This window comes from Battus philenor, unplaced genomic scaffold, assembly GCF_028537555.1.
Source record: "Battus philenor isolate CCGP_79_NKW_IND1 unplaced genomic scaffold, ilBatPhil1.0.hap1 SCAF_5, whole genome shotgun sequence".
Classification (NCBI taxonomy): Eukaryota; Metazoa; Arthropoda; class Insecta; order Lepidoptera; family Papilionidae; genus Battus; species Battus philenor.
The window spans coordinates 9,519,467-9,546,906 of record NW_027181715.1 but is presented as its reverse complement, the minus strand read 5'-3'; the positions used below and the strand labels follow the sequence as shown (position 1 = coordinate 9,546,906).

General features: G+C 37.2%; 2 protein-coding genes across 2 annotated transcripts; both read right to left on the bottom strand.

The window, feature by feature from the left end:
* Positions 1-9: 9 nt before the first annotated feature.
* On the bottom strand, positions 10-8,607 carry LOC137929883 (sodium- and chloride-dependent glycine transporter 2-like). Its single transcript, XM_068773011.1, has 16 exons — positions 8,542-8,607; positions 5,808-5,988; positions 5,307-5,438; positions 4,985-5,111; positions 4,343-4,403; positions 4,189-4,268; positions 3,478-3,585; positions 2,816-2,945; positions 2,579-2,725; positions 2,397-2,499; positions 2,188-2,346; positions 1,986-2,049; positions 1,802-1,906; positions 1,658-1,730; positions 651-851; positions 10-198 (listed from the first exon to the last, which is right to left on the bottom strand). The coding sequence occupies exons 1-16, from the start codon at positions 8,605-8,607 to the stop codon at positions 31-33; spliced, it is 1,905 nt and encodes a 634-aa protein (XP_068629112.1). The 3' UTR covers positions 10-30.
* A 1,217-nt stretch (positions 8,608-9,824) lies between these two features.
* MED14 (mediator complex subunit 14) lies at positions 9,825-27,017 on the bottom strand. Its single transcript, XM_068772486.1, has 24 exons — positions 26,688-27,017; positions 26,304-26,531; positions 25,402-25,606; positions 25,185-25,317; positions 24,853-25,087; positions 24,144-24,357; positions 23,137-23,354; positions 22,427-22,586; positions 20,605-20,745; positions 19,990-20,113; positions 19,507-19,655; positions 19,155-19,395; positions 18,785-18,922; positions 18,326-18,530; positions 17,558-17,717; positions 17,205-17,345; positions 16,705-16,798; positions 15,448-15,545; positions 14,608-14,839; positions 13,882-14,102; positions 13,561-13,722; positions 12,579-12,836; positions 11,668-11,798; positions 9,825-11,379 (listed from the first exon to the last, which is right to left on the bottom strand). Exons 1-24 carry the CDS (start codon positions 26,822-26,824, stop codon positions 11,259-11,261), a joined length of 4,146 nt encoding a protein of 1,381 aa, XP_068628587.1. The 5' UTR covers positions 26,825-27,017; the 3' UTR covers positions 9,825-11,258.
* Between the last annotated feature and the right edge of the window lie 423 nt (positions 27,018-27,440).

The window sequence follows — 27,440 nt, the reverse complement described above, 5'->3', positions numbered from 1 at the left end:
ATATATTAAATTAAGTTTCTCATGAAATATTTAAGTTTTATCTTGACGCCATGTCAAACGCAAGAATAGGCACGCGTTGTAAAAAGCACGCAGCGGCACCGCCAGCAGGACGGCGGCCAGCGGCGTCAGTGCCACGTACAGAATGCGCTTGGGCAGCTCACTGTGCTTCAGCTGCGTTAGCTTTAAGCCTATCACCAACTGAGAACAATGCAAACAACAATGTTTAGCTGCAAAGCTAATAATAAAAATACCTTCAACCCCCTTCTCCCTCTTAACCTACAACGAAAAAGAAATCTAGTGATCTATCTACTTTTAAGCGGCGATTCCACAATACGTTACCTGTAATGTTCTTAAGCTTTTTTAAAATGTACAATAAATTAATGTCTAATATCAGAAAAAATATTTATTTTACAAATGTCCACGGGTTTCTCGAATATTTTGTAGTAATCGGCACTGTAGTAACTTAACGGTCATTAAGTTTACTTAGATTTGCGCCGCCTCACGTCACACTAAATGATTCTAAGCAGCGAACCTTAATAAACTATTATTCATTTTATCTTGTAATTGATACTTGATACATAATCGGCTCCGTAGAATACTATTGAAAAGCTAATCATCGTAATAATTTCATGAAAATACAGAAAACTTACCAACGTTATTAAAGGAATTATATGCCATTGACTGCTAATCCTTGTGGAGCACGTGTTGTCTTCTGTAGCAATATTTATATCCGAAAGGAAATCGTGGCCACGGTACACGTAGAATAAACCAATTAACTCCAACAGGCACACGTATGGCGTCGACAGTTCGGACATAACAACATCTACACTTTCTAGTAAAGGTAGGCCTCCCTGGAATAATATTTTCAAACAATAATACGTTACTAGTCAACTTACGCTTACATTGCAGTCTTTGGTTCTACACTATGTTCCTTCGGCAAAATTAATAAAGCACCCGTTCAAACTCACTTTTACATGTAATAGGAATACATGATTATAGTGGACACAACTGTAAAGAAATCTAAAGAAACGTTAAAACATCGCTAATTTTTTAAATTTGTAGTAACAATTTAATATCTCTAATAATTCGAAAATTCCTGATCATTTGATGAAAAAACAGATACATACAGACAGAAATAATTTTTTTCCGGTAATAACTCTGCTGCGTGCCAAATTACCATCATTCAACTGTAGGACGCCCCCATTAGATTTACAATTAGACCAACTGAAAGCGGCCTGCATACAGCGTCTTCTGGCGACTTTAACAAGGACAGCTTGACAATGCGACGAATATATTAATGTTATTAAAAAAGAAATACAATTGCCTTCGAAAACGTCGAGATAAAAAAAAATGTGTCTCCATGGTTTGGGAAAAGATCTGCTTACACAAGACATCAAAAGGATAAGATACAAGTAGTAAGCAAACAAGAATCATAGCCGGAAAAATTTAATTTACGGCGGTGGTACTGCCCCTCAGTGGATGCAAGTTTTGCGCGGTAGCGGGTCCCAATGTAATTAAATTACCACTATTTAATTATTTATAGCTGTATTAAACACTTATCTTATTATATAAAGAGAACAGTATCTAAAAGGTACGGATGATGATAAAAATTTATGTAAAAAACATTGAAAAGAAAAAATAAAGATAATTAGCTTACGTTGGTTGCAAATATTAAACTTAATGCCATGCAGGATAACATTAACCCAGCTACCACAGTCTGCTCTTTAAAGCTGTAAATGATAGAATACGTAAATTTTAAGAATTTATTAATATATATAAATCTACGGAATTTTACACTTACACTAATTTTACCCTATATTCAAATATAGTGTGGAGCGCCGTCTTGAGCAATAAAAACGCCACTGTCATATAAGAAAACATCATTCCGCCGAATATTACGGTGGACCTAAGAAAAATTACATTTGATTTCTTGGACGTAGACATCACGTTTATCTTAATTATGTACTGCTCTGGCTTATACTTACAGAAGATGTGTGTAGTTACCGACTAGTGTACATTTTGAATACAGAGGTATTATCCACAAAGTACCTTAAAGAGAAATACCAATATTTTACACAAACACGCATTCATGATTGAAATTAAAAGGAGAAAAGAATTAAACATCATATATTTTACAAGTCGAAAGTATTTTAACGGGAATAAAGATCTACAAGGTAAAGTTCTCACTGTCATACATGTTGTAGACCTTTGGGTTCGGGTGAGCGCAGTCATCGAATGCGCAGAGAGCCGCGGCGCCGCTGTGCAGAGCAGTCAGTATTAAAAGTAAACCGGAGTGCCATACGTTTTCGCTGTTCAAATGTGGGTCTATATGTCCGCTTGCTGGTAACAAAACATTCAATTATTTCCAGTTTTATTGCGCATTTATCATTACTACTTAATTTTAGTACCGTAATGATTTAGTCCTTTGCCATGAATAAGTTCTGTGCCCGTACTTGCTGAATGTATGTAAAGAGCACATTCAAAGGCATCGGTTATGACCTGAAGAAATTCATAGATTTTCATTACACGCTGAGACTCAAATGATAGTCGATTTGATTTAATAAAAAAATTAACTTACAACGATCACTTCCATTGCACCCGTACGAAAATACTTGCGGAAAGCTTTGTTAGTTATATTGGTTTTAGAAACAGCCAAACCAACTAATAGTATGACCCATGTCCAAGGAACAGCAATAAGCCATAGACGCATGTTGTTCCAGACCATCTAAATTCCGTATTTAATTTGAAAAAAAATTTAAGAAGAAAATTAATGACAATTATCATAATGAGGTAAAAATTTATGATCACCACTTACTCTTTTATATACGCAATGTTCAATAATCATTAAGAGCCAAAGCATAACCCACGTGAATATTATACAAGGCACTAGAGATGTGTTTATTATTTTAAAGCTCTGATCTTCACGCAGCGACATTACTTCTATGCTGAAGAGGAGAACGAAAGAATTAATTACAGAACAAAAGTTACTGAATTTTCACGAATAATATTAAATAATTTCCAATGTTTTCAATAATACTTGTAAGATACCGGAAATAAGAATGTATCTTTAATCATTTAAAGATTTCAGCTATTTTTAAAAATTGTTACTAGATACTACGGGACCAGGATATTTAAATTTAATAAGTTAAAATTTCTTAATTAATTTAAAAAAAAATTATAATTTAATAAATTTGCCGAAAGACGCGTATGTAGGCGGCTTTTAAGAAGTCTTATTGGTAATCTATGGGGGAGACATATGTGACTAATAACAAAGTATCAAGTTCATATTAAATTTAAATTAATCTCCTTCAAAGTACTTTCCCTGGCTAGCGATTCACGTTTCCCAACGTTGATTCCACGATTAGGAGCATTTCTGAAATTTTTATTTTTCTTTCAAATTTCTGAAATTTAAATTTTTCATTCGGAAGCCCCTTCAGCTGCCCTATTAGGTCAATATAATTCTTAAATCTCACGTACTAAAAAAAATTATATGGCGGAGTGTTGAACAGGCTTGGATAACCTCCACTATACGTTTCTTTACACACAGCTATTTGTGGTGATTTACGCCTCTTTCGAAATGTCTCTCTGAAAGATATAATGATTTTAAAACATAAAACAGCTAAACAACAAAACAGTGTTTAAGCTGTAAACAAATAATAATCACTATAACTTATTCTCAATAATTATACAACAAAATATTAGATTGTACGCCAAAGAACAATTTTAGAAATGAGAAGAGTGAATCTTTTCGATAAAAAATAACAAGGGTATTCGCCGTTAGATTTGCAAACCGAGCAAAAGATTAAGACTTACGGCATAGAACAGGTATTAGGACAGACAGATGCAATGATGGCTCATCTCATAACTGCGATAGATAAAGATAACGCTTTACATAACCGAATCACGTTTCCCTTGCTTTCGACACGCTAAAGCAAATGGCGGGTACTATGCTTTTAATATTGCAGGAATAACACAAAACAACACACACACTTGTAAGTGTTTTATACATTTCTTATTTATTGTATCCATATTTTACATCTTCATCATTTGAGCCGATAGACACCCTTTGCAAGGCGTAGGCCTCCCTCGAAGATCGTCACAATAACCGGTCATGCACTGCCCGCAATCTTGACTTTGTTGTCAGTCCAACAAATTTTTTATTCTATGTTAAAGGAATGAATATATTACCTTTTATATAATGAAAAATTTCTCCAAGCTAATTCATCAAAACCTAGAGTTGTAAATTCACTGTCTGGATCGGACCTGGGCTAAGAAATCATACATTTATTCTATTATAAAATCCTAAGTATTTATCTAATTTATTTTTCTTGACAATATTTACCTTAGGATACAATGTCCGTGAGTCTTTAAGAATCGGGTCATATGGTCTCAATTCAAAATCTCTATAAAATTAGACGGATAATAATTAAATTTTTAATTTAAATGAAATTTTTGTAGACTATAAATATTTAAAACAAATTAGTTTTCCCTTTTTGGAATTGCCATGTATATATTTATGACCTAGGTTTTGGATGCCGGACATAATTCGTTGTAGTTTCTCCTTCGAGCGAGAAATAAGTCATGACAACGTACAGAAGTATGTTAAGTCGCATTTGACTTTCTATTCTAATAGTATATGTTATTCAACCTCATTCTATATTGATTGGAACGACACGTTGGCTGGTAGGAGGAAAATTAGACTTTTACTAACTAAAACCCCTTATAAGGTTGTCTTTTGTCACTTAAAAAGTTTTCTTGCAGACGCACTGGTCCTCGGTAACCTTGTTCTTATAGTAATACAAAATCTGTTCTATTGACGCCTTTATAATTAATTAATTAAAACAATTATTGAAATAGTTTATTGGTCATTAAAAATACTATTTGCCCGTTGACATTCGGCTCATAGCTTGTACCTTCTTACAGCTGTTTGGGTGTGGGCCATTACATTATTTATTTCACGGGATTGATAAATGTCGATTCTAACCTGCAGTACGTGTAAGGTAGTCTATCGTCTCTCACGGAATGCAAAACGTACATCGCTGCTATTGCAGCAATAGTGCAGCAAGTGATGGCTCTTACGATCGCATTTATGCATATTGCCATACCAATACCTGCAAATTTAATATACTAATGATATGACCGTAACTATTGATATATTTTATTCGTGTGTATTGGTTTACGTTTAAAAATATTACTAAAGGAGAATAAATAGCATATGCACTAATATTTTTAATCGTAGTACAGTAAGTAAAAGTTTGCTTGAAAGACCAAAACGAGGGAATAATCAATAAAACTAAACAATGTACCATCTAACATCGGTATGATTCTAAAGGCGCGACCGGGGCCGCTGATGCTCCATTGACCGAGATACACTTCGAAGTGCCGCAGAGGATTAGCCAGCAACATCACCGCCAGTATAAAAAAGAACATGAAAAAAACTAATATTCTTATTATAAACATTTTTATAAAAATATATAGACAATTTGAAAATAGTTTAATCATTTATTTTAAGACTTGGTACCGGATCTTAGTTTTAAAATTAACGTCAGGATTTCTGCTTTTTATTTTTTTTAATTGTTATCTTTCTTTTAAATAAAACGAGTCTTTCTCATTAAAAATATATTCATTTTAATCGCATAAAATTTAATTTTTAAAACCTACGTCCGCACAATTCATTTGTACAAAAATATATTAATATTTTGTTATGCAAATCATGTTGTTAATAAAGATTAAAAAAATTCTAATTTGTACTTTTACTTTAATAACACAATACTTTTATAGTGTAATATGAACTTAAACAAACTTACAGAATCCCCCCGTCAACGCGGCCGCTGCAATGCGGCAATGCATCGTTAAAAATGCGCCCAAAGTTAGCGCGCCGATGTGTAGGCGACGGCGGCCGATGACGGGGCGGCGTGCCATCCCGCCTGCCGCATTGTCCATGCCAGGAATGTGGGTGGTGGACCATACCACCGACCACTGACTTTGCTGTCCAGAGATAAATTCATTTTTACCAAAAAATATCATACATTTTCAGGACTACAAAACCTTAGGGGGGGAACCTGTAGTGTGAAGGACCGCCTGACTGTTCCATACGGAACACCGTTATGTTACCGGAATGCTTGTATTTATCAAAGTTACATGGCTTTTCATAAACCTGCCGGAATAATATCATTCTTTGGCATTTCAGCCGTTGCACGAACCTTATCGTCTGTCAACAAGACGATTATTTTCGTGCCGGTCGGGACTGGGGCTTAGCAAGCGGCCATTTAAATATGAAGTTTCAAGTGACAGATAGAGTGCACCGTCACAAGCGTAGCATACATATTGATGTGCCTGCTAGAACGTGAAGTGCGGTTTATTGCCTTACTAGTTCCCGTTGCTCGTCGTTTGACTATGTTGAGGTGTTGGTCGTCGCTGTTATGGTCGATTGAGCTCAGGAATGCAGGCTGAAGACAGTATATTTATATTGTACTCTGTTGGTGCCCAAATTCATGCGGGCGAGGAAAATCATTTCGATGGACAGGGGCAAGATAAGTGTGTGTTTTGTACCGAAAGCAGCGTTGAAAGCTCATTGATGGAAGGCAAGTGATAGGTACGGTCGCATGTGCGGTGTAGAACATTCGCAGCAAGAGTGCATTAGCAACGTTGATTTTTTTGCTAACGTGACGCGTTTCGATGAGATATTAATATGGGATGTAACACATAAGTGTTCGGTGCGAAGTTTCGGCTATTGACGTTTATTTATATGACAGTAAGTAGTTGTGATGTCCTATTCAACAGTTGTGAACTATCCGTGATGTTGAGACATGATCACATGAGCGTGACTGACAGTGGTCGCTGTACTCGCTGAGGAAGCGGTTTAGCTGTGAATCTCTATGGTTGTGATTACGTGTATAGGTTTTCTTGACACAATTGAATTTAAAGACGGTGTAAGTAGAAAATAGTGCTTGACTGTTCAATACGGAAATTGCTGAAATGCTGCCATTACTAAATTCTTGCATTTGTCAAGTAACATACATATATACCACCGGGAATAAAATCACGGAAAGTTCACACTGTCGCGCGGCGCATAAGTTATCATCCTGTTGCGCTTCAACCGGTACACGAAATCCGTCATCTGTCAACAAGGTGAATATTTTGGCACCGTTCGGGACTTGTGAGTTAGCAAGCGGTCGTTAAAATATGTTGGTTCAAATGGCAGCACATTCATTCATTTTGTCAACGGACAGTCGCCTACAGCAGAGCATAGGCCTCCCCCGAAGATTAGTACGATGACCGGTCTTACGCTGCCCGCGTCCACAGGCTACATGCGACCCGGAGTATGTCTTCGGTCCATTAAGTGGGGGACCTATCCGTGCCCAAGAAAACCTTTCAGACCCAATAGCTGTCGATTGCAACGATGTGTCTGAGAACATCAACGATGATTTAAATATGAACATTCAAATGTCGATCGACACAAGTGTGGATATGTGCTATGCTTGTGGTTTCGCTAAGAGATCGAAACAAGATTGAGGAAATCCGTAGGCGATCGGAAGTAATCAACATAGCCTAGCGGATTGCCAACTTGAAGTATCAGTTGGGAAGCCACATGCAGCGCAGAGTAGATGGCCGCGAGGGCCTAAAGATTCTAAAGACGAAACCATGGACCTGCAAAAGCATGGAAGAACAGATGGACAAGACATCATAAGATACTGACCCTTTTCTACTGGTCACGTTGGAAATTTAGGATGAAAGCCTATGGACATAGCTGGACAGCGGTGGATGTAATACGGCAGAAATGCTCGTTATTTTACCGAATATTGCATTATTAGTTTAACATTTGTATGAAAAGAAAGACCTCTGCCAAAATTCTAGAGGAAAATCTCTGTCAAGTTTAAGTAAATGAAGCAATCTCAAATCAATTAGTACATAAGTTCTGATTTATAGAGTGCCAGCTATAACATGCATTTATTAAAAAAAATTAAATAGTTAAGGTTTTCAAGGCAATCCATTTTCAACGCATTTTGATAAAAATCTGGTTGAATTTTTTTCTATTTGATAAGAATTTTGATGATGCAATATTATGGCTCAATTTGTATCAATCAAACAAAGTAGTAACATTTTCATTGTATAAACAAATACGGATATTTTTTATTAACAGAAATATCGAACATATATATTTATAATTCATCAAAGTTCTTACTTTAGAAAGGGGACCCGTAGATTTGAAGTTTAATGTGTCTTACACTGAACACTCTTTTTGCTGATTTGTGTAAGATGAATGTAATGTGGTGTGTATTATTATTAATTAAAGAGTGCGGCACAAGTGCCACTGCTCAATGAGAAAAAAAATTACGAAAAACTATAGGTAGATGTCTAAAACTGTGAACTTTTTTACAATGACTTCACTTAGAACAAAAAAATAAAAAACTGACATTGTTGCCGATATCATTCGTCGTAAATCAGTTCACTTTAGTTATAAGAGCGTTGTACCAGTTCCTCCAGTCAAAGTATTTCGAGTTTATTTATTAACCGTTGACAATTTCTGATATAACTTACCACATCTCTATTTTGAAAATTAAGAATTGTTTCTAAGGAGTCAATGCGTCTCGGAGACGACGACATTTGAACCACTAATTAACACTAAGTCTGAACGTTCAACTGCATTCTGCTAAAATTTTAATTATAATTTGTCAGCGTGTAGTCTGATTATGATCATAAAACAACATATGTCAACAAAACACTTGAAACTGGCAGTTAATTGTCATAAAGTTGTTAAAACTTTCATAAAGTTAATTTCGTTGAATGCTAATTCTCCATGAAGATTTATATACATATATATCTCCTTCGGGATATTTTGTGCGTAGGAAATAACAAAGTTAATATCTAACATTTTCTATTTTCTTCTCTTTCTTAACTTTCCTAATTGTTAGTGATATTTTTAATAATAATATGTTTCTTCTTAATAAATTATTATTAATCATAATTTATTAAAATCATCGTAAATTAATCTGAAAAACGGCATAACGCAATAAAAATTCGGCCATTTTTAGGTTTCTTTTCGTGTTTTCGTGAAGTAGGAATTGCAAAAACAATACCATTTTTGCCCACGCTTCATCATATTATCATACGTCCACTAAACTCAGCGATTCCCAGCTACCTTGAAGATGACATCAGTGCGCGTAGTGAGGAATTTAACCACATCGTATGAACCGGATCGTGGTCGCCACTCAAGTACCTTTCAGCCTCAACGGCCATCGGTTGCACGAGCAATGACTTACTGATACTTCAGACTTGCAATTTTTCGGGCAACGTCGGTGACTTTAGTTCTCTGTGGATCGTCCTATTTTTTATTTCATCTTACAGCGGAGCTATGGGCATACATACCAGAGTAAATTGACACTCCTATATCTATGTGCATGATAAAGTTATAAAAAGAAAATTTAATCACATAATTTCTTCTGTTTTACATTGTACAAAATAGAAAACTTATTTATGTTAATATTTTCTGTTAATCATTAAAATATAAAATCAATAAATAAAGTGCTCACTCTAAAATACCACATTATGTGTTTTCTATTTAAAAATTAAAAGAATTGTTGTTAAGAAGCGTTATTGAAAACATATACAAGTAACCTAGTACCTATTATTTTTAATATTTTAGTGAATATCACTATTATTATATATTTATTTTAATAATAAAGCGTTTTTAACTTACATACAGAACAATAGTGAGCAACAGTTAAAGTTAAATAGTTAAAATAGAAGAGAAACAAAGTATAGTTTAAGCTTTTTATTATTAATCATTATCATGAACAACAAACATTAATAAACAAAGGGTGGATACAAGATAGAGATTTACTTAACACAAACTGCCTACAAAATGCTGTAATAAATATAATTACTATTTTATTATATCTATTATTAATCAGATATTTACATATGGAATTTATGTGCACATTATGTATGTACAATGCGCCACAACAATTTTCCATCGAATAGCTTATATCTAATTAATTTTAAGTGAAGAATTTTGCTACTTATAATATCTTTTCAGCATTTAATGTATAAACAATGTTATTAAAATAAAGACTTTTTGTTGTACAAATTCGTAGTTTTACATATAATTATTTGACAGATATATCTAAATAATAATTTAGTAAACTATTATCATTTTAACATGGTATCATCTTGTGCCACGAAACTTATCATTTCCCAACATACAGCCATTTTAACAGTAGGTAAAATGATTATAATCTGCGCATATATGATCAGAATGAGCAAAGGCACAATAATAATGATCGCAAGATGAAATTACAGTGTATCAATTAAATATAGAAATCCATAGGTGGATTTCATGAAGTTAAACGTACAAAAATAATATACGCGTAGTTTATGTGTAGAAGTTATAATATATAAAGTTCACGTCTAACAGATGGTGTGACTTAAAACGTCCACATTTTATTTACTTAAATGTGCAATGAAAGCCCGCCCATTATCAAATTCATTAGAATATTAACGTAGCTCAAGTTTTTAAAAATGTTAACGCATGTTTTGGACGGAGATTTAAAATAATGTGACCTGTTTCTGATGAACCATACGAAAATATAAATGCTAGTATAACTTAAACTCTGTAAAGTCGAATAAAAATTAACGTAATATTTATTTTAGAATAAACTTAACCAATTTGAAGTGACAAAAACCAAATTTTAGAGGTACATTAATTTGGTCTTCAAGTATATGAATCTTGTGTATCATTAGAGATGACATAGGGCTCAGAGACGTGGTCCTCTCACTGGTGTCATCGGAAAGCTCTCTGTCACTTAACAAGCCATGGACAGGGCTATGCTCGGGATTTTACTACGAGATCGAAGCAGGAATCAGGAGATCCGTAGAAGCTTGGTAGATTGAAGTGGCAGTGGGCAGGCCGCACAGCACAGCACAGATGGCCTCTTTAACCTTCATTTTCTGTGGCCTCAAGCACAGCAGAACACGCAGTACAGACATATGACCTTGTTAAGGCCGTCGAAAGATCCTAGATGCAGGCTGCATCCAACCCGTGTCCAACAAGTGACGTCCTACGGTTGAAATGATGAAAACTAATTGGGCGTTGATTAACATTAAGTGGTATGGTGGATATTGAAACGGGTCCCGTAACACTTGGCACTGTCAATAGAGCATGCGCTCAGCACAGCACTCTGTTGTGAGGTTCACGCGAGTCGGAGTTCCGCGAATGGGCATCAGTGCATGCCGTGGTGCGGAACTGCGAGCTGTAGCTAGGGTGGCGGCGGCGCGGCCGCCTGCGGCGCGTCCTGCGGCAGCGTGAAGTTGGTGAGCAGGTCGCGCACGGCCGGCCACAGCGTGCACTCCGAGTGCGGCTGGTTGAACTCGCTGAATCTGAATCCATTTATAATATTTTTAATTCACGTAAGTTGCAAACTCGTATTAGTATTGTGTTTATTTTCACGTGAAGAGTACACGCTTTATAACAGATACACTACAATGTACGTTTTGTCAATGTTTTCTCAAAAGTGCACAACAAAGCCATTCGAAAGAAAATATATTTGTTACAACGTTTTTAGCATATAATTAGTACATAATAAAAAAATACATTGTACATTTTCTGTACATAAATAATGCCGAATTGATATAAATGCAAATAAAGCGCGCTGGAATTGTGAATACCGTTTAAGGTGTAAGTTGACGGCAATGAGGTGTGGCTGCGCGTCGCGTTTGTCGGCGAGCTGCGTGCTGTTGTTCTGTACGTCGTACACCAAAGGCAGTACTAGTTGCGTGTCCCCGCGGGTAAGACAAATCTGCGAAAAATATGACTATTACTAAAAGCTTGGTACTTCTCGATTTCTTCTATAAGACACGTTAGGATTCTTCAAAGATATCTTTGAAGTTCGGGAATGTCACAATATGATACTATTGTAGTTTCTACCAAATTGGGATTTTGAAAATCAAAATCTATAAGAGCTAACGTTTTCATTAAAGACATTGAGACGTATCATATGCCTAATTTCATCTTGACAACATTAAAAAACATTATTGCCAGATCATACACGTTTTGAGCTTCAGCCATATAAATTAGATACTACGGATTAGTGTTTAATCAATACAGGAGAAACATTTTTACAAATGTAAATTTACGATATGGAAATCGAGCCTGTCGGTGGCAGTTTTAGTCGTAATTACCTTTTATCTCCATAAACATCGAAATAATAAAATGATACATTTAAATATATAATATGTAGTAATAAAGACAACAAAAAAATTGAACTAATGTCAAAAACTGTATTACCACATATATAACTCCTATTTATTTATTCTTTAATGTGTTTTTGTGAAGTTTGTTTATATGCGTGCGTGCGTGCGTACGCGCGCGCGTTTGTTTGTACCATTACTGCATCACCCAGCCACCGAAACAATGAATTAATTATAAACTAAATATCCTGGTCGTGTTCGTGACGAATCGGAGCGGGAGATACTTGCCCCGTCTCACCGCGCGCATACCTAAGCCGCGATACAGCAGTTTCGGTGGCACTATAAACACATAATGATACTTGAGTTATATGTTTAAAAATACAACTCACGAAGAAGAGTATTTTGTTTTTGGCGAGTAGCACGGCGGGATGCCCGGCGGGCACGATCTGCGGGGCAGCCGGCGGGATGCGCAGCGCCCACTGCAGCTGCCAGAGCGCGGGCGCCGAGGGCGCGAGGTCGGCGCGCATCAGCGCCACCAGCGACGGCAGTGCGGCGGCTGGCGCCCCCCACGCGCGCGCCCACCCGTGCAGCGCCGTCGCGCGGTAGGGCGGGATCGCCACTCGCGATTCGAAGAATTTTTCCATCACCTACACGTGCGAACCGAGTGCTAATGCATTATCTCTAAATATTATTTTAAGTTCATTTTTTATTTGGCTTTTTATCCTCGTTAGGACATGTCAACCCCATTGTGACAATCATAAAGGTGCACCATAAAACCATTCAACAATCACTGTGGAGATAACACGCCAATTTGTAAAATCTAGCCGCTTCAGACTATGGTTTCGACAAAATATTTTGTGCGGTCATCGTACAAACATTTCAATACTTTCAACATTCCTCTCTTACTTCGAATCTTGACACATTACATCAACACATCATGCACCTTCTCCTCAGCAACACTTAAAATATTACAGTACAAGCTCCAATAGGAGACATGGTGCTAATTAGGCTACCAGATGCGGGATAATCAAGGTCACCGAAGAAGTTCGAAGAATTGCTCGCCTGAAGCGTCAGAAGCGGTAGTGGGCGGGGGACGTTGGTCCCACAAGGTCAACATGGCGGCCCACTGCCGGCGTTAGGGCTGAAATGTTCTCCAATAGCGACAACCAACTAATGAACGCAGCGTTGGTAGGCTTCCGGAACGACAGTCACAGTCACGTGAAGTCGTTGGATGCATGCAGCGCAAGACCTGTCATCGTTAGCTGAAATAATGATAATGATCAATGAACTCGCTTGTATTTTTATTCCAAATGGTTGGCACTTTGTTTCCGATCGTTGATCAATGAATGCAGTGAGTATGCAGATGCGTACCTGCAGGTCATCGGCCGACCACATGTCCTTGTGGTCGGACAGCGGCGTGAGCTGCAGGTGCAGCGACTGCATGTGTTGCGGGTGCAGCGCGACGCGCGCTGCCAGCCCCGCACCTTCACACCGGAACGTCAGGCTCGTCGCCTCCACCGACACCGTGCTCAGCTGTACAATTATTAACGAAAGCGTCAACGCACTAAAGGTAAATATTTTTTAAAGAAACTATAACAAATGAGCTGCTGAGTGTGAATAATGACACACCAGTCAGCTGAGTATATCAATCTTTGAAAAAGAGATCGTTGGCTTACGAATAATATCACTCACAAAATCTTCTTGCTGCAGGAACCGTTGTAGCGTGCGTTTCATGTAGACGCAGGCGAGGAAGCGCTGCAGCGGCGCGAGGGGCGGGCCGGGCGGCGCGCCGGGCGGGGGCTCGCTGGGCGTGCACAGCAGCTCCAGTTTGCCTACGCACAGCGGTGCCGCCGCGCCGCCCGCGCCGCGACCGCCGCGCAACCCGCCCGCCGTCGATGACGTCGCCTGCGGACCTGCGCGACACCACCGTTGTCCACATACACGTTTTATATACTCGTAATTAAAATATAAGTTATATAGAAATTGTTAAAAACAAGAAAAATTGTCACGGCAAATGTCAGCGGCTTTTTCTAAAAGTCCTTAAATTGTATTAAAAACAACCAACTTATCTTCTCTACAAGTTCACTCTTTTAACAATCCGTTGTATAAGATTCATCATGAACATGTTATTTATTTTACTTATTTCTAGGTCCTTTACAGCTAACAAATTCATGTATAACAGAATATTAATATTAATATATAAACTACGACAATTACCAAATACGAATAATTATCAATCTAATTTAAATACGATACTATATGTATTAAGAAAGGAGGGCTAAAAATTTAAGAAAAACAAAAACAGTCTGTATATATATATATACAGACTGGTGTATGTTAAATGTGTGTGTATTTGTGCAGTGTTTGTTTTATCAATGATTGTTTACAGTAGGTATTTTAAAGTTAGTAATAAGTTACCTTTGTGATCTATATGGTGTCGTGGAGATGGGTGATGCCCGGGTGACGGCCGCGGTAGCGAGGGAGAGGCGGGCCATGTTGTAAACGGCGAGGTGGGGGGCGGATGGGGGGAAGCGGCTGGCGCCAGAGGGGAGGGAGCCAGTGGGGAGGCGGGCGATGCAGATACACCAGCGCCCGAGCCGCCCGCGCCTCCGCCCGGCGGGGACGTCAGGTTGAAAGAACCGCCGCCCATCTGAACAAACGAAACCTTTAGTATTTAAAAAAATAGTATTACACTCTGTATGTTATTATACGCAGTGACTGGTTATAGGTGTTAAAACATTTAAGGTGTAAATGTATAGTCAATCCTCAGCATAAAGCTTTTACACCTTTTTGTCTTCCTTTATCTGAAATATGTCACATTATTTTTGCTATTTGCATACGACAGGCCAATAACTTCTAGCAGCACCTATTTAAAGTAACAAATCACTGCGTATAAAATATTACGTAGCATTTATTGCTTACGTCAATATTTTAGTATATTTTATGAATAGTTTAATATTAGCGTAACATAAGCAGTTCTTCAAAAATTCAAGTATTTCGTAGGCCATCAGCAAAGACACCAGATTTGATGAATATTTACGAAAAGTTTTAATTTTGTCCTAAAATGTAATTACCAGAATAATCGGTACAATATTTTAATTTCATTATAATTTTAAAAATTCATTTTGATTTTTTTAAGCCCAATAGGTTTTAGTACGTGTATTATTATGTATGTATGTTATATGTTGATATATTATTTTAGTCTGCACGAGTCATCGCATAATTGGTGTCAGCAGAGGGATGCCATGCGTGGCGCACCTGGTGCTGGGCGGGTGAGGCCGGGTGCGGCGTGACGGGCGCGGAGTGCGGCGTGTGTGGCTGCGGCGGCGTCATCGGCGCGGGGAAACGCAGCCCGCCTGCACACAAAACCATTCCTTATATTTACCTATCAGGCTCTATGGATTCAGATATGCGCATACTATAAGTCCATCCATAGGTTGTTATTTATTTTCATTTAAAATTATTGGTGCGCAAGTCGTAAAGTAAAAGTTTTAAGCAACATACAACGGCTTTTATGTTAGTATTTTACTATTGTCGATAATTGAATTGAGCCGCGCAGCTGAAAAAGATAAGAAATTTATGTAAAAAAATATTGATAAAAGGTGGACTTATTCACAATGGCTTGTGAAATTATTTTACAACATATTCAGAAGCTATTAAAAAAAGGGCTGCCTAACTTAGAAAAAAGTAACCAACGAGGAAATCCTAGTAAATAACTAAGAAGATTATTATTTATTTTATCAAAATTTACAAAAATCAGAAAATATAAAAAACGGACACAATCGCATTGGCTTCTGAGCGGCTCAATTGTTAAACGTATCAGTAGTTTTTACAATAAGTTTTAGGTGCAGGTGTTGTGCCTAATACTCTTGGCCAAAGTTATACGCGTGTACACGCGTCTGTCGATTTTTTCGATTAACATATTTCTTTTTTGTGGAAAAACAATACAAATCTTGTAACTTGTTATGTATTCATTATTCAATAATTTTGATGTTTATAATAAACAATTTCAATACCCAAATATTTTTTTTTAATTATTTACCCCAGCAATAAGTTTACTAAATTATTACTGTTTGTCCTTTACATACTCAGTTGAGTCTACCATAACACTAATCGTCATGGACGTTTCGGTTAGTTATGCACATGACATAAATAAAATGACATCTGTAAATAAAATCGTTAAAATAAAAACGAATCGCACAAAATATGTTGTCTGAGAGTAGTAATCAGTCGTAAAGTTTATCATTACACAGAAGCTTGTCTAAAATCTAGTTTGTGTAACTCAGTTCCGAGGACCCCCTCCCGAACGTCTAACGAAGTCACCCGGCGGAAAGGGCGACGCAACGGGAGTTTTGCTTGAGCAGTGTCTAATATCTGTAATATTACAACTCAAGAGAGCCAATAAAGTTCGAACCTTGAAAGATGGCATTACGATTGCCTGGCTAACATTACTATCATTTCGAGAAGAAATACTGTATATTAACATAGTATTTTTAAGGTATACTTAATAAGTACCTGGAGGCATTGGAGACATTGGCGAAGGAGGATTTTCTTCCTCTGCCAGTAATCTCGCGCTGATATTGTCTTCAACATATCTCGACAGAAAGGCCTGTGGAATTGAACATATATATATTTCATATGCTTAAGCATATGTAAGTGCATAACATAGACTCCAGGTTCCCAACCTTTTGTGGTCCTTCGCCCTCTTTACAACTGAATAAAAAGTAGCAATGTCCACTTTTTACTAAATAGTTGATTATGTAAATTTTATTGCTGTCGTAAAAAATTGTAGTCTCTGTAATAGTGGTCGTAGCAGATGGTAGTCATTATTAATTAGACGGCAAGGTAAACTGTTTAATTGTGAAAATTAAAGTTTTTCAGAACGCCACCTAATTGCTGCAACCCACTACCTCCCTCGTGAACTTTTGTGACCTCTAGAAGGCGGTACCATCTTTACAGGATCATATGGTTATAGCCAGTGGTAAGCATTTACTTTTAAAAGATAATTACAATACCTTGAGGCCAAGCGCGGGTGCGAACTCGTCCACGACCGTGCTCCGATCAAACTTTGAGTAGGCGCCATCACGAATCGTCACCACGTTGCCTCCGCGAATACCAACTTCAAGAGAATACGCCCCGGCGTAAATAATGCGGATCTGCGGAAATCATTACATGTACAAGTGGAATAACATTTTTTTTAAAACCCTTTGTTACAGGGGAATTGGAAGACTTATATACCAGTTAACAATTGCAATACATACACATAAATAAGCATAATTGATAAAAAAAGGTATCTAAAAGATATGCAAATACTGGTGCAAATGCATATATGTAGATTGTAGCTATTATTTAAAATTTTAATGTTTACCTTACGCCAGGAATGAGCGAGTAACGTAAAGGTAGGTGTAGGCATCTGCGTGCGGACGTGGTGGAGGCCCAGCTGTGGTAGCGTTGGCAATCGGCTTAGCGCCAGTAGAGGAGCGTACGTTTCGCGCAGCACAACGCCCAACGACATTAAATCTTTGTGCCTTGAAATATATTAATGATACAGTATTTCAGTACATTTTCTTTTTCAACAAAGAAGCAAAATGTAGAATAATTTTGAATAAGCAATAAATGTTTAAAATTACCGATAAAACTGCATACATTCAATTCAGTCAATAAGTTCAAATTTATGATACAAATAAAGTAAATAAAATTGGATACACGTAAAAAAATAAACTCGTAACGTCTAAACTTCTAATATCTGAATGTATGCATAAATAATAAAGTTTTCTAAGACACACAACTTCATTTTCTTACTTTAAAATCTTAATTTAAAAGTATGTTAATATATAAATCTTATTATGGCATTCAGGAGAATTTAGTTGATTGTAATACGTTTAACTTAGTTTGTTTACTCATTTACACAGTTGTTATTAAAACATGTACCTCAAATATAGTTAAATTTCATTTAAAAAGAGCAATTGTTGAATTTCTTGCCTCATATTGATTCTTCTCTACATATAGGTAGCTTACTCAACTCGACGCACGTGCATACATATGAAGTCTTGTATAACGATATATGAATAAAAAATAAGAGAGAATAATAAATAATAAAGAAGTTGAATTCAAATTGTAAAAATACTCCGCTCACCAGTTAATATAGTTATCTAAATGATGGTGAAGTAAATGATGTGCGTTCGCCGCGGGCTGGTGTGCGGGCGTAGCAACCGTGTAGCGCTGCGTAGCGGCCGACCATTGCAACACAGCCGTAGCGCGCTGTGCTACGCCGAAACCCAACACTAGCGATCGATATGTGTAAGAACGGATACACACACCCTGCCATAGCATTTCGCGCTCTGTCGTGAAAGTACAATATATGTAAATGACGAAAAGACATAATTCAGAATTTCGTTATATTGAACTACGTGTCACTTTTTTAATTATTGACGACATCAAAGCATTGATGGGATCGATATTCTGATGTCTCATGTATAATCTACACAGACAATTCAGTTACATTCTTGGCGAACCGTATATTTTCACTTCAATAGATCGTCTTTAAAAATTCATACCTAAAATTTGCTTATATGTTAAAGATTCAATACCGTACCTTGACTTGGCCGAAGCATGAAGTCGTGTAACAGCGTATGTAAATGTACAATAGCGGCCCAATCGGCGAGGAAAGCGTCCGCGGTTCTTCCGGCGTCTGTGCCCAATTCATACTGGAGATACACGCACCTCCGTTCACCTGCACCATATAAAGTAATTCTAGAATTACATTTTGTTTATGTGAAGACTGGCGCTATAAACACTACCATCAAACCATTTCGCTTGCAAAGACATATTGAGATAGAAGCAATGAAATGATTAATCATTTCTGTGCATATATTTTTCTTTTAATATACTGCAACATGCTATTAACTTTTGGATGTCGAGGTAGATAGATAGATATAGTAGAGTATTAAATAAAATAGACACACCTTGCTCCTTTGGATTTGGTGTTCTGACAGGTGAGCCGTGAAACACAATCTCGGCGGTCCAAACGCGCGCATGATTCTTGGTGGTAAGGCGTATGGTCGCAGCGAGTAAGCGCATGCGCAGGGCCGCAGATGCGCGCTCACTCGCGCCGTCGGGCCGGGGCAAAGCCACGATACGCATCGCTAACGCAGATCCGCTCCACTCGGGTTGTACTCCACCATGGGTCACGCCGCGGGCAGCCAACTGTGTTACGAAATAAATATTCGTATCAATATTCTAATACCATAGTATAATTAAACGAGACATTTTAACGATTAGTAATTTATGACAGTTCTAGTCTGATGCGTAAAATACCTCCTGCGCGAGGTTGACGAATGGCACTCGCTCGTCGGCGGCGGCGACCACGTGTGCGAGCTCCGGCAGGAAGTACGCGGGCTGACGTACACGCACGGCTCGCTCGCTGGAGCTGCTACTACACAGCTTACGTTTACCAGCCTGCATGCCTGTCAACAGGTTCAAATAACGATTTACTTATTTATTTATAAAGGCCAAAAAAGCGTGTCAGGATGTAATAAAACAAAAAAATATTATATACCTTAAAGCATTATAACGCTAATGTATTGTGAGCAAAATATATATTATAGAATGTTCGCTCTGAAATAGGTTCGTTTTTCTTCTTATTGGACTGCAACGGCGCTAACTTATTAATCCACTATTATGTTAATTTGACTAAAATATATGCACTAATTTTAGCCTACAGGGATTATTCAACAGCGTCTAAAATGCGGGCATTGTAATATTTGATGTGAATAAAATAATTACAAAATAGTACTTTACCAGGCGTATCAAGCGGAGTAAACGGTCCATGGGTGAGTGTAAACGTGTCAAGCTCGACAAGTGAATGCAGTTTGAGGAAGGCGCGAGACGCTGGCGATGCAGAAGAGCTGGTCGTAGATCCACTCTGCATCAAATATTAATATTAATTGGTCAACTCAATGACCCAAAGCGATCAACAAAACATATATAGATTATAATGAACGTAATTATAATATGTTGTCCCTTAACGCAAGCCGAAATCGAGCGAAAGAGCGCTGAAATTTTACCTTCTGTTTCCTATTATTTTACTGTATGACAGAATCCAAGTTGTATTATTACTTATTTATATTCCCTTAGATTGCTTTATTTCTTTTTACTTCAGATATTCAATTTACATATTTCTTTTAATGGAGTTATGGACAGTCCAATTGTGTAGGGCATGCCTAGAAGACACTGCTGCTCATATCCTCCAGTGTACGGGGGTAGCATCTTACAGTGCAGCAATTCGCCACGGTTTTCCGGGGGGCTGCTTGATCAAAGCTAACCTTGTGCTAACCATGTCGCTTTATTGGGGAAATCAGTCTATTAGGTAGATGCAGGTACGTACATGTCTATGACAAAGACGTCAATAATTACCTCGTCTTCGCACTCATCAGGCGTGCAGCGGCGAGCACCCGCCAGGTGGAAGGCTAGAGCGACCGAGCAGGCGCTGCCGCTATTGCTACAGTTACTGGTGGTCGCTGTAGTCCCCGCAGCCACTTCTTTCATTTCCACTATCTAAATAAAATAACAACAATTTTATATTCCCAGAATATTACGGAATATGTAAGTAATAATTGTTTGAACATTTTATTACTTAAATTTTAATCAGCACAATTAGGGGAACGCAAAACAAGGGAGATTTTTTTAAAAATGAATGATGTTTTAGTAAATATCGAGAACTAGTTTTATTAACGTATAAGTACCCTCTTAAGAAATAATATACTTTTAAAATTTCACACTTTTCAAGTGCGGTGACAGGTTTTATGGTTTTTTTAAGAATTTGCTAACATCGAGCGTTCTAATTGTTTCTGCCAAGAACTTTGTTGGATGTTGTGTGTGGTGACTGTGGTTCATTTAAGTTAACGGATTTAATTATCAGTAACATTAGTCGCTAGGGCAATAACTATGATCACGGAGGGACATACCTACCGTTTAGTCGGTTGCGCGTAGGGTGTATCGTCTTCGGTGGTTCATTGCGTTGTACGACGCTACAGAACGACTGGATCCTATGTGCGGAGGCGAGGGCAAGGCAGAAATCGGTCAACCAGTGATACAGATGACCGTTTTATCGTCTTGCAGACTTTAAGGAATCGTCTACTAACTGCTGTTCAGACTCGAATTTGATTGCAAGAAGTTAGTACTATGTACTTATGAACGTACAATAAGGAGACGACTAACTGCAGCTGGGCTATCTTATTTGCCAGCAAAAGCTCTAAAATTCGAGACAGCTCATCGTGTAGCAAGATTAACGTTTGCTCGCGAGCATCAAAACTGAACAACTGAGCGGAGCCCCGTTTTATTCCTTGATGCGAGACATTTCTGTGTTAATTTCGTAGATGGACGCGAAAGAATGTGGAGATGTTGAGGAGAAAGCTATAACCAAACCAATTTACTGAAACTGTGTCATATGGTGGAGAGGGTCAATAATGGTCAATAATGGGGTGGCATACGTTTGGGAGTTTGCATAGTTAGTGATCATTGAAAATGGATCACTTCCCGCACAACGGTATGTAACAGACAACTAAGAACCCCATTTTATGCCTTTTGCTTTATTCGTTGGCGATGATTTTATTTTTATTCACAATAACACGCGGCCTCATGCTGCTCACGTAGTGAATAGATAGCTTAATGGTTGGTATTACTAAAATGAACTGGCCAGCACGGTCGCCTGACATGAATCCCATAGAACATGCCTGGGACATTCTGGGAAGAAGAGGTTGACAGCGAAATCCAGCTCCCAGGGATGTTCATGTTTTAAAACTCGAATTGGTGGAAGAATGGGACAATTTGCCTCAAGAATTAATCGACTTTATTTTGAATAAGGGCAATTGTATACAAGCACTAATAAGGCCTCGCGGGGGTAATACTCGATATTGATTTGATATTTTTTGTGTTCATTTTAAAATTAAACCGATAATAACATAACATGAAAAAATCATGAATCGCTGTTTTATCATAATTTTAGGATAACTTTAAAAAAAATATTCTGCTTAATTACTTATTATTTTTATTAATTTGGGCAGAAGTAATTAATTATTTTGTATAAAATAAGTCGAAAAAAAATACGTCAAAAATTGTTTTTTGTTACTCTGATTGTACCAGTGTGTGTATTACAATATTACAAAAGTATAATTTGATTAATAGTGCCGTTATTACACTAGATAATTCTCTTAAAAATGTATAACGCAATACGTACCAGGAGATGATCAGTGTGTCGGTGTAAAGTTACGTAAAGTCGATCGGGCGACAGTTTATTCAAAGGATGATCTGGACCGTGAAGGAAAGGTAAGTGTTCGCAAACACTGGCAGGTAAATGTTGCAGTGTTTTCTCACAGCGCCGCGCGACCAGCCAAAATCTAAAAAGAATTGTTCAAGTTTAATATTTTTGCTAATGAAAATGGGAACTTTCATCCAAATAACGCAAGTATCATTGACACAAAGTATTTATTATTACCAGTTATATTATACCACTCGAGCTTCTAAATCACTTATACTCCCATTATCCATCCATCCGTTTATGTGTATATTTAATTTTGACTATGTTTCTTTCATAATTTTTACTCCTATTATTGGTATTACCTAAATTTATATGTTTAATAACTGTTACGAATGAGAAGCCCTACTCTGTAACACAGAAGTCAGGGTACTGAACAAATTTTGTATTCATCATCATATCAGCCGACAGACGGCTGCAGCAAGGCGTACGTAGGCCTCTTCAAAAGATTGCCAAGACAGAAGAGAAGAAAAGAGTCTCCCATTGCCTCATCCTCCGATTTCGGTTGCTTGTGTCCTGCCTATTGCTATTTTTGGGTAATAAAATATTTATTGAAATTATGTCAAATGTTATTATGTATCACGTAAATAAATAAATAATTTGTTTTTACTTATGATAAGAATTATACGTACCTGAGTTGAGTGAGTAAAGATTTAACCATGGGTAGGTTTGCAGCTGCGAGCGCGGCGGCCAGTTCCGCCATGCGCGGCGTGGCAGGGTAGGCGGGCACGCGTGCACGAAGCCGGCCACCATGCGCGCCCACCGACACCAGCAGCTGCTCGGCGCGCAGGCAAGGCCATACCACCGAGCAAGCTAATACACATGGCCACCCACTCACCGTGCACTCCACCTACATTCAAACTTTTACGTTACTAAATATATCTACAAATGCTTTGCTATTCACAAATTCGGAAAAAGCTCTACTAATTGCACTATTTTTTTTTTCATTAAAAGTAAAAAATAAGGATGATATGGAGAGAATAATGCAGTTGTTGCAAAGAAAATAATAAAAACTACACATTTCTTATCCTATTCTAATCATACATTAAAATAAAACACCTATCGTACTAAATGCTAAGCATTTGGTGTAATCGAAACTAAAATAAGATTAAAATATCTACATTTGTATTTTTTTATAATTAAGACATTAAATCAATAAAGCGATTACTGTGAAATGTATTTAGCTTATTTATTTCTCTATTGGACCGCTAGAGACCGTGGACAGGCTTTTCAAAGAAATCTGTTAGGCCAGATAATTACTACAGATATCGATCGCAATCGGTAAAATCAGTTCTTATTCAGAAAAGAATTAAACGTTGAATCTGTCGTTAACTTTGAAAATACTTATAGAATATTAACGTTTTAACTTTCAAAAATAGGTTACATTATACACAGTCAAAACAACCACGATAACTCTTGCGGTAGACTTCTATGCAGCCATTGATATTACAAGATAGGGAACAAAGATAGAGACACTCAAAAAAGCCTAAATAGTGAGAAAAGATTTTCTTTATTCCAATAGTTGAAACACATCTTGTAAAAACAGAAAGAGGTTTATCATGAATTTTATTTTTATTCTGCGTTACAAGTTAGTGGTATGTATACATCATAAAGGATAAACGCGAAGCTGAAAACTCACCCCGAGGTCGTTAAACAGTACTTTGAGATCGTTGAGGCGCTGCCGCGAGCGAACGTGCACCGTGTGGGCAAGCAGGCGCTCCATCGAGGGCGCATGAGGCGTGAGTGCCGCCGCTACTCGCTCGCCTCCCGCTAGCGCCGGCACATGCCACACACACAGCGACTCGCCCTCCGCCCCCACAATCACTCGATAACCAAGTTCGCAGCCTAGCTCTCTGCACACATACAATGTTTCATCATCGTCACAATCAGCTCAGTTACAGAACGAACTTGTAAAAACCAATAAAAGATGAAATATAAAGCATACAAGAGCAGATTTGACAGATACCCAAACATACTAAATAGCAGCCAACTAAATGCTCGATGGCTCTATATTTCAAAGACTAAAAAGGAGGTACCCATTGGATCCGCTAGTACCTCTCCGGCTAAACGAGCAGAAAACGTATCAATAAACCAATCGCCCTCAATAACAATTGAGAAAATTTATGAGTTTTTAAAGAGTGTTCTTTTTAAACAGATAGCTACAACATATAAAAAATTATTGTTATCATGTTACTCTAAAGACGCCTACTGCAAGGTCTCCCTGCCGACATACACCACAATGGCTGGTCTGCCATCGATTTCCCGCGAAACAATGTTTATCAAATCATTTTAATATTTATCAAATTAGACATTTCAATTTTAAACAAAATGAACATTCTTAAACTCACCTCCAATATGAAACTTGAAGTTTCTGGCCAGGAATATACTTGTCCACTTGCAAATGTTTAGATAAACGATCTCGACAAAGTCTCAATGTTTGTGTATAAAGCAACTCAAGAGACAGAGATCTGCAGAAGTATCGTAAAGCGGCCAGTGCTCCACTCAAACCAGCAGCAGCTAAGCGCGCCTGTGCAACTCCTCGCAACCAGCTCAATTGAGAAGTATGAATTAATGGTTTACCTTCTGCAAAAAAATAACATTAAATTGAAATAATTAATAGCACATTAACAATCTCTAACCACACTTAATAAACATGTAACTTGAAATTAAAATATCTTACCACCAGTCTCATAGTCTTGGATTAGAATTGCAATATCCAATAAGCGCCAGGGCAAATTTGGAGCATCTCCCATTACAGTTAATGATACACTGAACTCTTGACCAACAGTAAAAGTTGCCCGCCCATTCTCTACCTATATCATTAAACAAGGTTACTATAATATTTAACATACCTAACAATGAATTAAAAATATTTTGAAGGCTGGAAAATACCTTACCTTCAAATTTCTTACATCAGTTGGTAATGAAGCTGTGGTAAGACGTTGACGGACAACATGTGCTAAGGCACGTAATGTAGAACGTCGTTCAGCTGGTGTTAAAGTTGGAGGTGGGACAAGTCTTTCACGAATTACCGCAGGAAGTCGGCTATATGTACCTAATGTCAAAACTTCGACTGCTGCAGCCATATGAAATGTGGGAAGCCTAAAATGTTTGACATAAACATTACAACATGTTCCTAGAAACATTGCTTGAAAATGGACTAGGATGAGGAATAGATTAACATGAAGCTTATCAAGAATTTTGGAAGCTTTGCATTAAAATTAGTTATAGTAGCTGAAAAGTCACATGTTAATTTAAGAGACAGGTTCTTGAAATGCAAGGAGCTTCCGCTAGTAGCTCAGTAAGAGGCCTTTGTGAAGTTTCCATTTGTCTATTTAAACCTTACTCATGTCCTTACTGTTCATTTTTATTGACTCTGTTAAGATTAATTTTAAAATTCTAATAAGGCTTTTTTTAATAAAGCAAAATAAGTTTAACATTTTTCATTATTTTTCTAAAAAATTGATGGTCTAATTTAATATAGCTGTTTGTCTGGAGGTTCCTCCCAATGATCATCAGTAATTTTTGGGATTCCTTTAGTACTAAAATAAGTTATTAATTTTTTTATATTTGACTAGACAAGTGCTGGTCATGTAGTTTCTGATAAAGTTCAGCTAATACTTATTGTATATTCCTTTATATTATGGCCTTTTCATAACTTGAAAATGATATTTACAGATGGAATAGTCTTAAAGAAGCTCTTCCCCACAACTAGTTTACAGTATATTGACTCCCCCAAATAACTTAAACCTGTCTGAAAGGTACTAGTTTCATCTGCTAAAACAAAATACTAACTTACCTAGCATGCACTAAAGTCTCACGAGCAACACGGGCTAAGACATCAGCAGTTTCAACGAACAAAAGAGCTTGTTTGTCTAAAAAAGCCATTATATGTGCAGATCGGTCCACCTTAGTAGCACTGCTTGCCCACTTTACAAGAGCCAAAAGACGAACAAATAGTTGTCTTGTACGTGCGCTGAATTTGTAAATTTCAATTTTCCTTTCCATATCTGTTTTTCGAGGCAATCTGCAACAGTTTAGTTTAGCATGAATCTGTTTAAGGGTTAAGTATAGAAGAAATATATTTTTTAAGATGAGTAAAGTACTGTGTATGTCCACTGCGTAAAAAAATATTTTTATATTACTGCTACAGCAGAAAATAATGCTACAAAATCATACTTACAACTCGGCCAATACAGTAAGCTCATCGTAAGTTCTTTGTACAATAAAATCTATCAATAAAGCCAATGAAATTGATCCACCACGGGCTCCGCCTCCTTCAGCCCCTTGGTTGCAACCTTCAATAGCAACTGGTACCATGGTGCTGGATATATGATAAGAGAACAACCTAATTTCTAAGCAATACTCAAATTACATTTTAATAAATCTTTTTAGTTATAAATGGAAAAGTGCCTTATTGTGTAAAATGAGAGAGATATACCAATATATTTGATATAAATTCTACAACATGTCATAATAACTAGCCAGGGACTGAAGATAAACAGCAACTTGGTATACACACACAATTAGCGTATTGTCTATGAATAAAATGGACAGACTATGGTAAACAGAGTAATACATTATACGCGTAAAGCAAAACAACGCCATAGACCAAAAATTATTATGTTAACAAAATAAATCAGGCATTATAATAAATTAAGAACCACACTTTAATTTTGTCAATACACTGAGAGAGCTTTGATAAGTTTTATTAGATTGAAATTTGCTATCATATGAATACTCCACATAATATCTGAAATTATAATCGGACTCTCCTACAATGGAATAGTTCATCTTAAAGCTGTGGGATCACACCGGAATATCAAAAATCTTCACAAACAGAGATTTTTCCGCAAGTTTCGGTTTAGAAAAGTTTGACTTTCAACGCCAACAAATGATAAAAGAAAAAAATTAACGTAAAAGAATCCATATTCGC

Coding starts and splice junctions, on each gene's coding strand:
- LOC137929883 (XM_068773011.1), bottom strand. CDS start 8,607: ATGTCGTCGTCTCCGAGACGCATTGACTCCTTAGAAACAATTCTTAAT. Junction 5,112..5,306: donor AATCATACCGATGTTAGATG/GTACATTGTTTA, acceptor TTAAATTTGCAG/GTATTGGTATGGCAATATGC. Junction 2,050..2,187: donor GGTCTACAACATGTATGACA/GTGAGAACTTTA, acceptor TTTCTCTTTAAG/GTACTTTGTGGATAATACCT.
- MED14 (XM_068772486.1), bottom strand. CDS start 26,824: ATGGTACCAGTTGCTATTGAAGGTTGCAACCAAGGGGCTGAAGGAGGC. Junction 20,746..22,426: donor GACACACTGATCATCTCCTG/GTACGTATTGCG, acceptor TATTTTATTTAG/ATAGTGGAAATGAAAGAAGT. Junction 16,799..17,204: donor CACCCGCGCTTGGCCTCAAG/GTATTGTAATTA, acceptor TCAATTCCACAG/GCCTTTCTGTCGAGATATGT.